Source organism: Hippocampus comes, unplaced genomic scaffold, assembly GCF_001891065.2.
Source record: "Hippocampus comes isolate QL1 unplaced genomic scaffold, H_comes_QL1_v1.1 scaffold48, whole genome shotgun sequence".
NCBI classification, from domain to species: Eukaryota; Metazoa; Chordata; class Actinopteri; order Syngnathiformes; family Syngnathidae; genus Hippocampus; species Hippocampus comes.
The window spans coordinates 112,037-123,649 of record NW_017808403.1 but is presented as its reverse complement, the minus strand read 5'-3'; the positions used below and the strand labels follow the sequence as shown (position 1 = coordinate 123,649).

General features: G+C 55.9%; 2 protein-coding genes across 2 annotated transcripts in view; one reads left to right on the top strand and one right to left on the bottom strand.

Moving 5' to 3' along the window:
- The window catches only part of tbc1d2 (TBC1 domain family, member 2), a 9,924-nt gene extending 6,391 nt beyond the window's left edge, over positions 1-3,533 (bottom strand). Inside the window, exons 1-3 of the mRNA XM_019858198.1 lie at positions 2,586-3,533; positions 1,833-2,237; positions 1,636-1,750 (exon numbers count right to left, since the gene is read on the bottom strand). Of these exons, the coding sequence (XP_019713757.1) occupies positions 1,636-1,750; positions 1,833-2,237; positions 2,586-3,200 (1,135 nt within the window). The 5' untranslated portion in view covers positions 3,201-3,533. The remainder of the gene's footprint in view (positions 1-1,635; positions 1,751-1,832; positions 2,238-2,585) is intronic.
- Positions 3,534-10,688: 7,155 nt separating this feature from the next.
- Positions 10,689-11,327, top strand: neurog1 (neurogenin 1). The gene has a single exon (XM_019858197.1). It carries the CDS (start codon positions 10,689-10,691, stop codon positions 11,241-11,243), a length of 555 nt encoding a protein of 184 aa, XP_019713756.1. The 3' UTR covers positions 11,244-11,327.
- The last annotated feature ends 286 nt before the right edge of the window (positions 11,328-11,613 follow it).

Sequence of the window (11,613 nt, the reverse complement as noted above, 5' to 3'; positions counted from 1 at the left end):
CCGCCCACACGCGCACGCACGCCCGCACGCACACACACACACACACACACACACACGCACACACACACACACAGCACTGTTTGGCACATTCATTGTGTCGCATACGTGGAGGTGTTTTCTTGATCGAGAAGCCTAAATCAAATCAGGATTCACTTTCGATCAAATGCCAAACCCGAATGTCTTTGACGAAGCTAACATGCCAACGTGTTTCTGGAACGCGGGAGGAAGCCGCAGAACCCCGATAAAAGCCAGGCAAGCAGGGAGAGAACATGAAGACGAAATCCAAACGTTCCTTAAACGGGCGGTGACTTTCAGAAGTCAGACATCGAACCTTGTCTATGCTTGCACAAGTTACGACAGAGGCAGAATTCCTGATGAACGAGTCAGTTGATGAAAGGGCAAGACACACCAACGTACGCATACGCGTACGCATACGCATACACGTTCAAGTCAACTCAACTGCATTTCGAGAGCGCTTTAAAACAACCGCCGCTGTCTGCAAAGTGCTGTAGCCCTGGAGCAAAAATAAGTCAGGCAACAACTACCAATAAAACAATCCATTCATGACAAGGACAGTAGAAACCACAAAAACGGTCCAGCTAAAATCAAGTCCCGTGCGGAGTCAAGAGCCAAAGAGCAAAAATGGGTCTCAGGACAAGTTTTAAGGATGGGCAGCGAAGGGGCTGGCCGAACGTGCAGCGGGAGATCATTCCAAAGAGAGGAAAAGGCTCGATCCCCTCCGAGTCTCCGCTTAGTTCTCGCTACCTCGAACGGTGTGATAGATCTGATAGCCATCCGCATCGTAGTGGAAGGAAATATCGCGTTTCCTTTAGATGGAACCCAAGGGGAGCGGATACAATGAAAACGGCAGAGGGCCCAAAATTGAACCCTGGGGAACAAAGATCAATCCGCGCAAAGTATCGTGCTCAAGTAGCTAATTAACTAGATAGCGATAAAATATATCACTGTAACTTCTAACAGGAAGAGGGGTCTGATCGGGTTCCAGGTCAGGACGTGTTGGATTCTGCTCCTGATGTCATTGAAGGCTCGCTCATCAGGAAGAGCTCAGCAACAACAGGAAGCACCCGAAAAAGTCACTTCCTGCTTCCTCCCACCCCGCCTTGCTGCTCAACATTCCTTTTCCGCACCGGCTGACCTTCACCGCTGCTCGCGACGCCACAAACAGCGGAAAGCAAGGAGGTCACTGTTAACGCGGCCCACATGTTCAGGTCTACGGGCCGCTTTGACGGCTCGCGTGACCGGAACACATCACTGACGAGTCAAGCTCCGGGAGGCCACTCCCAAACCGGTTCAAACCAATTCACACCAGTGAGAACTCAATCAGATAGGCAAGCTGGAACTTATTCAGACAATTGCACTTTATTTGATCTCAGACCAATTCCAAAAGATTCAGGTCATTTCAACCAGTGTCAGACCAGAAAAAACAAAAAAGATTCAGATCAGTGAAACACATATCGGGCCAGTTAAAACCCAGATCGGAGAAGACGTAAACAGATTCAGACCAGAAGAAAGAAAAAGACCGAGCCCAGTGAAACCAGGATCGGAGCAGTGAAAAACAGACCAGAGCAGCCGGAACGGATTAAGAATAGGTGAAGCGGCACAGTACAGACGCACCTGTGATATCGCCCGCGGCATCGGGGCGGGCGCTCGTCCGACGGCCCTGTCGGTGATGCCAGCGATTGAGCTGCAGCTGCTGCAGCCAATAAAGCATCAGATCCTGAGTCAGCGCCTAGGCAGGACAGAGCAGAACACGGCTTGAGAGCAGGGGAGTGGCATGTTGGCATCAGGTCTGCGTTCTCTCAAAGTTGTACTTTAAGGGTGTAGGTGCGCTCGGGCGTCTCGATGTGGAAGGTGCCCGTCTCGGCCTTGAGCGGGTAGGTGAAGGCGGCGGAGCTGAGGTCCACCCGGCCCAGCGGAGTCACATCCTGCGGGGTGCGGTAGTAGAACATCTGGTTCTGCTTCTCCTCGTAGACGAACCAGCGCCGCTTCCAGGCCCGCAGAGGGCCGCCCTGCTTCAGCAGGAAGCCGCAAAGTTTGGGCTCGCCGGAACTACCCGGAAAGTTGGGAGTGTCCAGGCTGTCCCGGTGAACAGGAAGAGGGGTCTGACAGGGGTCCGGGTGAGCAGGGGGAGGACACTGAAGGGGGTCACAATGAGCAGGGGTAGGAGTGGGATGGGGATCCAGGTGAGCAATAAGAGGAGCCTGATGGGAGTCAAGCTGAGCAGCAGGGATATGAGTCTGATGAGGATCAAAGTGAGCAGAGGTAGAAGTCAGATGGGGGTCCGGGTCAGGAGGAGTAGGAGTCTGAGGAGGGTCCAACTGAGCCAGAAGAGGAGCCGGATGGGTGTCCTGGTGCACAGGAAGAGGACTAGGACGGGAGTCAAGTTGAGCGGGAAGTTGGGCTTCAAGGTGAGCCAAGGTTGAAGTCTGAAGGGGATCCAGGTCAGCGGGAAGAGGAGCTGGATGAGGGTCCAGGTGTGCAGGAGGGTGATGGTCTGGGTGGGCAGTGGCAGAAGCCTGATGAGGGTCCAGGCGAGCAGGAGTATGAGCCTGATGGAGGTCCGAGTGAGCAGGGGTAGCAGCCTGATGGGGGTCCGAGTAAGGAGGATGAGAAGTCTGAGGTGGGTCCATGTGAGCTGGCGTACAGGTCTTAAGGGGATCCGGCTGAGCGGGAAGATGAGCCTGGTCGGGTTCCAGGTGAGTCGCCGTAACATTTCTGTGGCTCTGGTGACCTTCGTCCTGCTTTATCGCCCGTTCTTCAAAGAGTGAGTGAGTTTCAGATTTAGTTGCTCCCTGCAAAAAGCATCGTGAGTGGAGATGTGAATCCTTTTCGTGTTCCATCATCAAATCCAGGCCTGGTTCCTTTGAGGAAACGTTGCTTTTCTGTGTTTTTCTTTGAGGAGCTGAACAACGTCGAACAAGATGGCGGAGTTGTTCTCCGGGATTCTGACGGATCTTTGAAGGGTCTTTTTGGAAGTGCGCCGGGCCTCCGTGTTGGCTGTCTTGCGTGCGGGTCGCTGGAAACGTGTGCCGACCATCTGGAACTTTGGGTGATCTCTTGTGAGTCTGGAGGACCCTGGAGGGTCTCTGTTGCGCCTCTAGAGGACTCCTGAAGGTCTCCGGCGGGCCGCGGCGGGACACCGTTCGGCGGACCGGCTCGTGGCGTTCTGACAATGACATCGCAGCACGTTGGTGGAATCTGAGCTCGGCAGGAAGTGACACAGACGCGGCGGCGATGTCATTTCCTGTTCGGTGCTTTGCACCTATCCCGAAGCGAACGCAAACAATTGAGTCCGAGCTCAGACGACGCCATCGGAAACGACTGAGGAGCTTCTTGACGGGAAGTCACTCACAAGAACCATGAGAAACATTCCAATGAACGCGGCCGAAGAGAAACTCTCAAAGTGATGGACTGTGCACGCGCTATGTCTGGCCGTTCTCATTTTTAGCGTTATCCAAGTGTCGATCGCAGGCAGAGGTGGCAAATTGAGAGGGAGAAAGTCCAAACTCTTCCAGAGTTTGGCTATGGCCACGGGTGCTTCTGCTCAGGGAGCTCATTTATCTGGAAAGCCGCCTGCGGCCAACGCCAAACCGTGGCAGGGATGGAACCAATAGTACGATCCTAATAACCACAAGCGTGGACGGGATACTGGCAAGATCGAGAGTCGAGTTTGACAGGAGCTTCGTGACGGAAGCGGCAGGGAGCAGGCGGGCGGGAGACGGCGCTTCGACCGCCGCCAAATGGTCGCGGCGATGGTGGAATTGACTCGGCCGATGAACATTTTCCATCTCCTTTGTCGTAGCGGCTCGCCGGCTCAAATCGTCGCTCGACGTCATGGGCGCCGCGCCGCAGCGTTGGCTGGCGCTCTCGAAAAAGTCGACATTTGGGATGAGATTCCCATCCGCAAAGGTCCCGGCAGCCGACGCCGCAGGAGAGCTTTTGGACATTTCAAGAAGGAGCCGACTTTTCCGTGCGACGGCAGCGTGAATTGAACGGACGGCAGAAAGGCCTGCTTTCGCCTCGGAAATGCCAAATGCCTTTCCGTACGTTGATTGGAAGGACCCGCGCTCATTCCTCAAGTACAAATAGCTACTCGGTGCCCTGGTAGACATCGGCGGCATATTCTCGCGCTCGCTCGTTTGTCTGACGTGCGTGATCGTCTTTTGCTCGTTGGCCAAACGTGTCCAAATAAATATTACATTGGAACGCGTTGAGGTTTTCTTGTTTCGCTTTTTTTTTTTTTTTTGCCCCTGAATGCTTTCACAATGATTCTCGTGGCACGCCTTCTTCAACTATTCACAAACGCACCCGTCCTGCACCACGCCGACGGCCGAGCACCGGCGTGATTTGAATCCTTTTCGTCTCATTGAAAAAGGGCCACTGGCAGCGGACTTTGGTTTCCCCTGCAATGAGCATTTGGGGATGCCGACGGGCGCTCCGAGTTTGGACGCGCTCGTCACATCGTCACGAATGACACTTGTTGTCATGGCTTTTCTTTCCCGATGCGTCTCGATGGCGTTCCTGTCTCACGCTTCTCTGGCGGTTAGGCCCGACTTTCCGGGTTAGGCATGTTTCCGAAGTCTGGACAGGAAGAAAAACAAACAAACCAACAAACGACACGCACATCGGCGCCAACGGGAGACTCGGGGCCCGTAGCGACCATGTGTTTGTATTCCCATTCACGTGTAAGCTGATGGAATATTATTGATGATTTTCATTTCATCGTTTTATGTTTGAGCATCATATTCTTTCATGTTAAGGTGACGTAAATCACACGAGGTTGTTTGTATAGGTGTGTCGGTTATGTTTTGATGTCGATAGCTTCCGATTGGCTGTTGAAGGAAGGGAAAGCAGGAAGTGATTGAGCGTCTACTCGATCGTCCCGCGGGGCGGGTCGGACGTCCTTTGAACGAAGCTGCCTTGAAACGGAAGCCATCTCTCCTTTCGTCAAGTCGAGCCATCCTTTCCAAAACAACGGACGCCTCAATTTACACGCGTATCGTTCTTATTCTCGGACTTGGGACGAGTCAACCCGCGACTATTGTCGTCCGCGATGCGCACGTTGTGCCAGCACGATCAGACGCGCGGTCGCTCGCGGAGTGCACTTGAGGCAAGTGCGAAGAGTTGGACTCCAAAGTTTCGCGGAGAGCGGCCGCGAACTCACCTTGGCGCGGGGCGTGGCCCAACACACCTGCCGACCGGATCGCGCTTGATTGACAGCTGCGGCAAACTCACCAGGAAGTCGGAGGGACTGCTCCCCACTTGCTTCCCGCGGCGGACTTCCCCTCGAGATCTTCTTCTTCTTCTCCTTGTGGCTCTGCTCTGCTTCTCGAGTGACTCACATTTTCTCGCGGCAGACTCTTGCCGCGCCGACTTTTTTCTTTTTTGTTTTCCGGGCTTCTGGTCTTGCCCCGCCCACGACACTAGCCCTGCCACTTCCGCCTTAGACTATCAAAATAATTGCCCACTTTACGTTGTCATTTCACAAAATGTTCCAACTGAAAAAGGATTGCTACGCTACACGAACAATTTTTGAACAATTATTTGGAGTGCAAACCAACAGCGGAGGACTATCGCGTCACTTGAAATGTTGTTTTTAAAAACGCTTGTACTGAAGAGACTGCGCCTCCAGATGGCAGCACACACACACACACACGAGCGCACGCGAGCGCGCAAAGGGCCTCAGGTCTCCAGTGCTGATTGATTGAGAAGGTCTAAAAATAGCCTCAGCATCATCTTCGTCGCAATCATGATCATCCCGTCATCACTTTAGTTTTCCTAATCGTCATGTTGATGATCACCTCCTTCACTTGAGCTGATCATCTTTCACTCCAGTCACAATCATCCCAATTCTCTTTGTGATCTTCGTCTTCACGGCTTTCGACCTCTTCATCGCTCTCACATCGTCCTCATGGTTTGAGGCTCGTCATGTCATCCTGCTGACCATATCAACTTGGTGATCGCCACCATCACCTTTCCAGTCATCGTCTTCTTTCTGATGTTCGGCCTCATCTCGTTGCTTGCTCGCTGCCGTTGTTTCGCGTGCAAACTTTGAGCCTCTAAGTTTTTATCGTGTGCGTCGTCTTTGTCACTTTTGTCATAGTTGAGACTGTGCGGCCATAAAAACCAAGTCCCCGCCCCTCGCGCACACACACACACAGACAGTGCCCCCCCCCCCACACACACACACACACACACACTTTTGAGATGCAAAGTAAGCAGACATATGGAGAGGAGGTGTGGCGGGCTGCTTCCTCGGACAACAGCTTCATTAGGCTGAAAGAAAGTTTTTGCAGCTTTGACAAGTCAAGACTCGCAGCTCCTCGGCTCCCATTCACCGGCTCTTTTGTTGCTACCGATTCAAGTTATTGCTCTCCAAAACAGCCCCGGGACCCCCCAGCCATAACACACACACACACATGCACACACAGAGGCTCCCTGGGCCTGACGGCCGCAGTGCATTGTGGGTGTTGCGAACGCATTGAGGAGCGGCGCGCGCTTGCCGTACGCGCAACTTTTTGCCGAGACGGTAAAAGGGAACAAAGGGCCGGTTGGAAATGGGAGCCGGTTCACGCCAACGGCTACGCTCGCAAAAACAAGCCCACGTCAACACGGCCGAGTTGGCGTTTTGCGGACCGCAGCCGCCGTCGGTCAGGACCGGCGCGCTCGCGATCCCGCGAGCCGATCGGCTTTTGCTCGGACGTGGCCTCTCGCTTTGCCGAGCCTCGGCGTACGTCTACGCTTGAAATTGGCCGCGTTGTTTCTTGACCCCGCGTCGGCATCGGCGCCGAAGAATCACGGGGGCCGGCGTCGATTCTGCAACGTCTTTGGCGGGGGACGGGGACGTGACAGCCGAGTCCGGACTCGGATGGCGGGCTTTCTCGAGGGAGCGGCGAACGCTCGGCGGTCTTCTCCTTTCAGCACAACCGAAGCTCAGCTGACGTCGGAGCGCCGATCGCCGGGCTAACCGTCGAGTTAGTCTAGCTGACCGGTTTTTGCTCGATCAGAAAATGTTTCCCGGTTTTCACTCGTCCTCCTCCGGACGTGCGGCTTTGCGCCCGCTAAGCCAGAAAGACCTTTTAACAGACGTGTGCGGAAATGCGGCTTTCCGGATGGAAAGGGTCCGCGTCCGCGACGTTCAAGACCATGGAGTCGATCGGGCTCGCCCCATTTTGCCTCGTTCCAACCGGGGACGCGGACGTACGTGACCCTTGGAGACGATCCTCCGGTCTCAAGCGCGCACCTAATCGTCCCCAGGACGGGCGCCCAAACGCGCGACACATTTTGGGGGTGAAGAAAAGCGATCGTTTCACATTTCAAGAAACCGAGTCAAGTGGAGGCTTTCTCTCTGGCTTTTTCTCCCGAGTCAAGTCCGACCGGAGGAGAGTCACGTGACGCCGCAGAAGCCAAAGGACAAAAGTGCAAGTTCTTGGGGAGAAACCTTGGCGCCGTTGCAGCGGCATCCATCGCGGCAGCGGCGGTCCCCCCCCCCCCACTTTGTCGCCTTGTTGCCCAGGAAGGTTTTAATGTCATGGCGGCCGTCGTCAATCACGGCGCTGAATGCGCCGGCGCGCACGGCCTCCGCCTCTTCATCAATCTGCTCTCGCGTTCTGGGAACGGCTTCCTTTTCACCCGTAGCCCGCTGTTTGCTCGGCTGACAACTTCGCCGCGGCGAACGCTTGCCCTCCGCCAAGCGCCGCCGTGGAAACGGCGCCGACGGGCGCCGACGGCGAAACGTCCTAGAAAAAAAATAAAGGTTTTGATTGTCATTGTGGCTTCCGGAGTGTTTTGCAGCTCGCCCTCGCCGATGTGCGCCGCTCGCGCCGACAACATGGCCGCCTTCCAAAAGCGGCCACGTTGTCGACAACGTTGCCGCTGTATTTGGTGAGCCAAGTGTTCTCTCGCTTTTGGTGGGTGATAGGATCCAAGCGCCCCCGCCAAGTCGAGGTTGACCTTTTTTTGGGCATTTTTAAAACGTTTGTTTCGGTGAGGGCGGGGGTGGGGGCGCACCTTGATTGGGCCATTCCGAACGACCTCTCAGGAGAGTTCGCTTTCATTTGGCTTTCAAAGAAACGGCGTCTTTTTCACAGCGGCTTTGTGCACTTTGGATGAAAAAAACCTCCAAATATGCGGCGCTTGGAATTTGTTTTGGAAAGATTTTTTTTTCCAAATCACGCAGTCCCGTGTCGTCAAAACTGAAAGCGAAACATCATTTTCAAAACATAAACATTCGGAAACGTGCGAATCCAGCGCGGCCCCTGGATGCGATCCATTTTCCCTCAAATTATCGTCGCACGTGTAAAAAGGAGTTGGAGTTGTTTTTGGTTTTGGTGAAGTGCCTTCTTTGACTTTGCTGACAAAAACCATTTCTCATTTTCGCTTTGCTTGCTTTTGGTCGGTGAGCTGAGTCGCAAACGAGGATTTCTCCTCGCGTGACAATCGCTCGATGAGGTCCAAATCGCTCGGCGACTTTCTGGTGCTTTGGCCTCGTCGTGGTCGGCAAGTTTGCAAGCGGCGCCTCGAGGCCCAGATGTCGCTTCTTCAACGTCGGACCCCCCCTCACCTTCCGCGACCAGAAGCAGCAACCTTGGTTTGGTTTTTGCACAATGGTTGACGATGCCGCCGCGACTTGGGGCGGCGTTTCACTCCTGCCTGGTGTGCCCCGAGGAGGATCTGCGCGTCCGGGGGGGTTGGGGGGGCCCCTCCGGGTCTCGTGTCTTAATCCCGTCCAAGCGGCTCTCCGCACAGAGCTCTCACTCCACGCTTTTCTCTTTCACTTGTTTTCTTTCTGCCTTTTCTTTCGCTCATCGTCTTAGGGGGGCGCTTTCGAAAGATATCGCGGCGGTGGAGTCGGTGGCAGCGCGCGTGCCACCCACGTGCGCGGCCACCGCCGAAACCGCGTCCGCGCTTTGAAGTCAACATGCCGTAAAAAGGACAAAGCCGCCGTAAAGTGCTGTCGCTTGTAAGCCCCGCCTACTTGTCAACGCGCGCGCGCAGCCAACGCATCGGGCGACTCCACGCAGGTGCTTCTCATTCAAAGACAACGAGTGGAAAAAAAAAAAAATGGATTTCATGACAAGAAAAGTGTTGGTCAGCCGTGGCGGGGAAAGTCAGAATCAGAATCAGATCCCAATCATCTTGATTGGCCAAGTTGCACACGGGATTTGAATCGTCAGAAACAAGGACATGACAAATAAGTGTGGAAGGACATTCCGGAATGGAAGTGAACCGTCGTGCGGCGGTGCCACCCGATGACAACTGGGCGACAACGTGCAAAGTATCAAGCAGAGCGAAAGTGATCAGTGCCAGAAGACGAGACGAGAACAGTGGAACGGCCGGTGCACAAAATCCTCGCGCCATTTTCGAGTGCCCACGAAGGAGCAACAGCAGTCAAATCTCCTTTCACCGGTTGGCAATGAAATAACCCCAAAAAAAACGTTTTCAAGTTTGGCAGACTAGTTGAGGGATGGACTTTAATCGTGGAGGGGGGTCACCATTTTTCAGGGGCGTTTGGGGGTATTTGGAGCCACTCTGCACCGGTTGCTGGAAAACGGAACTCAGAAATGGTGACGTCTTGGGACGCAAATGACAAGGTTGGCCAACAAGCCGGACGGTGCCTGGATCGGAACCGGACAGCGGAAGAGTCAAAGTGATGACTGGATTCGAGCGGATCGGAAACGCACATTGCCAAGTTTTGCGCGAAATCTCTCGAGCGCAACAGCTTGGGAGACCGAGCAGTCGCAATCGTGTGTTGGCGGTGACAATCTCGAGCTGCGTTTTCCACGCAAGTGGAGACGTGCAGCACATGCGCAGGAACAACAACGCTTGCACTCAACAACATATGGGGGGCGGGGGGGGGGGGAGTATAGCAATTCCTCTGGAATTCGCCCGTCATCCCTTTCGGGGGAAGAACCGCATCATGTTTCTGTTGGTGATCTTCCCTGATTTTGTCCTGCACCGCGGAAATGAAACGAGGCCGCATGCGGAGTGGCAAGCCGAGGAACTTCACATTTGGACGTCAGCAAACCGTCGGGGACGCCCTTGCGTCCTTCTCGCGATGAAATGAACGAACCCGATCCAACGTGGCCCGTTTCCATCAGAGAGGAAGACGCAGAAGGCGCCGTTGTGCGGTGCGCGTGCGTGATTAGAATGAGAAAAGCCGCAGCAGCTCGAGCAAAAGAAAGAAAAGCAAGACAAAAGCGTGAAAAGAAGCGCACGGCGCGCGCACACAATGGCGCCATTCACCTTTGATATATTGCGCTCGCGCAAGCGCACTCTCATGATTTCTTAATGGCGACACAACGAGCGCACGCACGCGCCGATTGTGTCTAGTGTGACGGACTTTTTGCGTCACGTGACCGCGGCTAGGAGGCGTGTGTGTGTGTGTTGGGGGGTAAGGGGGGGGCGGGGGGTTGGTTACGCGTGGCTGGCCTGCGATTGGGTGGCCGTGATTGGTGGCACGCTCCTCGTACCCGCGGGTTATGCAAACGAGCTGCTCCCGCGGCACGGGGCAGCTTTCATTCATCTTCTTCATCCTCTCCGGGGGGGGCAGAGGGTGGGGGTCCGAGGGGGACCATTGTGCGCGCGCGCTATAAAGAGTCGGGCTGAGGTCGGTCGTGTGCCACACTCGCTCGACTTCGCTCGCCCTGCGCCAAGCCGCCGCACTCATGGACGCGCACGACTTTTTCTCGCTGAGCTGCGGCGACGACGACGACGACGACTCGCGCGCCAGCACGCCGCCGCCGCCGCCGCCGCCGCCCGAGCCGCAGAAGAAGCGGCGGCGGCGGGGGGGGCGCGCGCGCGGCGAGGCCGCCGTGCGCGTGGTCCGGAAGAGCCGCCGGCTGAAGGCCAACGACCGCGAGCGCAACCGGATGCACAACCTGAACGGCGCCCTGGACCGCTTGCGCCGCGTGCTTCCGGCGCTTCCGGACGAGTCCAAGCTGACCAAGATCGAGACGCTGCGCCTGGCGCACAACTACATCTGGGCCTTGGCCGAGACCCTGCGCATGGCCGACCGCGGCGGCGCCCCCCGTGGCGGGCCCCCCCGCGACGGCCACCCCGGCGACGGCCCCGGCCCCGGCTGCGGCTCCGGCTCCGGGTGGTTCTCCTGCGGCGCGAGCCCGCCGTCCTCCTCCTCCTCCTCCTCCTCCTCCTCCTCGCCCGCCTCCAGCCCGGGCAGCCCGCTCGAGCGCGCCTTCGGCCGCCCGCAGGGGGTCTTCTGACCGCTCGAGCGACGCCCTTGCCTGCACGGACCGCCCCCCCGCCCCCCTCCGCGCGAGCACAGGTGCTGCAGAGACGGAGGCGGGGGGGGGGAGGGGGGGGGCCGCGCGCGCACCCCGGCCAAGTGGAAAGGTCAACGCTCCAATTAGTTGTGGGAAATTTCACAGTCAAGACTCAGTCATGATTCACGAGGACTCGGCTTTATTTATTCTTGGAATGTTTTTTGTACAGAAAGAAAGATTATATCCTATTTACCCACTGACACTTTTCAGCGCAATAAAGTTTTTACTTTTCTACAAACGATCCAACACGCTTCTTTGTGTCTCGCATGCACGCGCCAGGCGGGTTGCTTTTCGCGACTTTCATTTGCAG

What these genes read in the sequence shown, in the direction of transcription:
- neurog1 (XM_019858197.1), top strand. Translation starts at nt 10,689, where the DNA reads ATGGACGCGCACGACTTTTTCTCGCTGAGCTGCGGCGACGACGACGAC.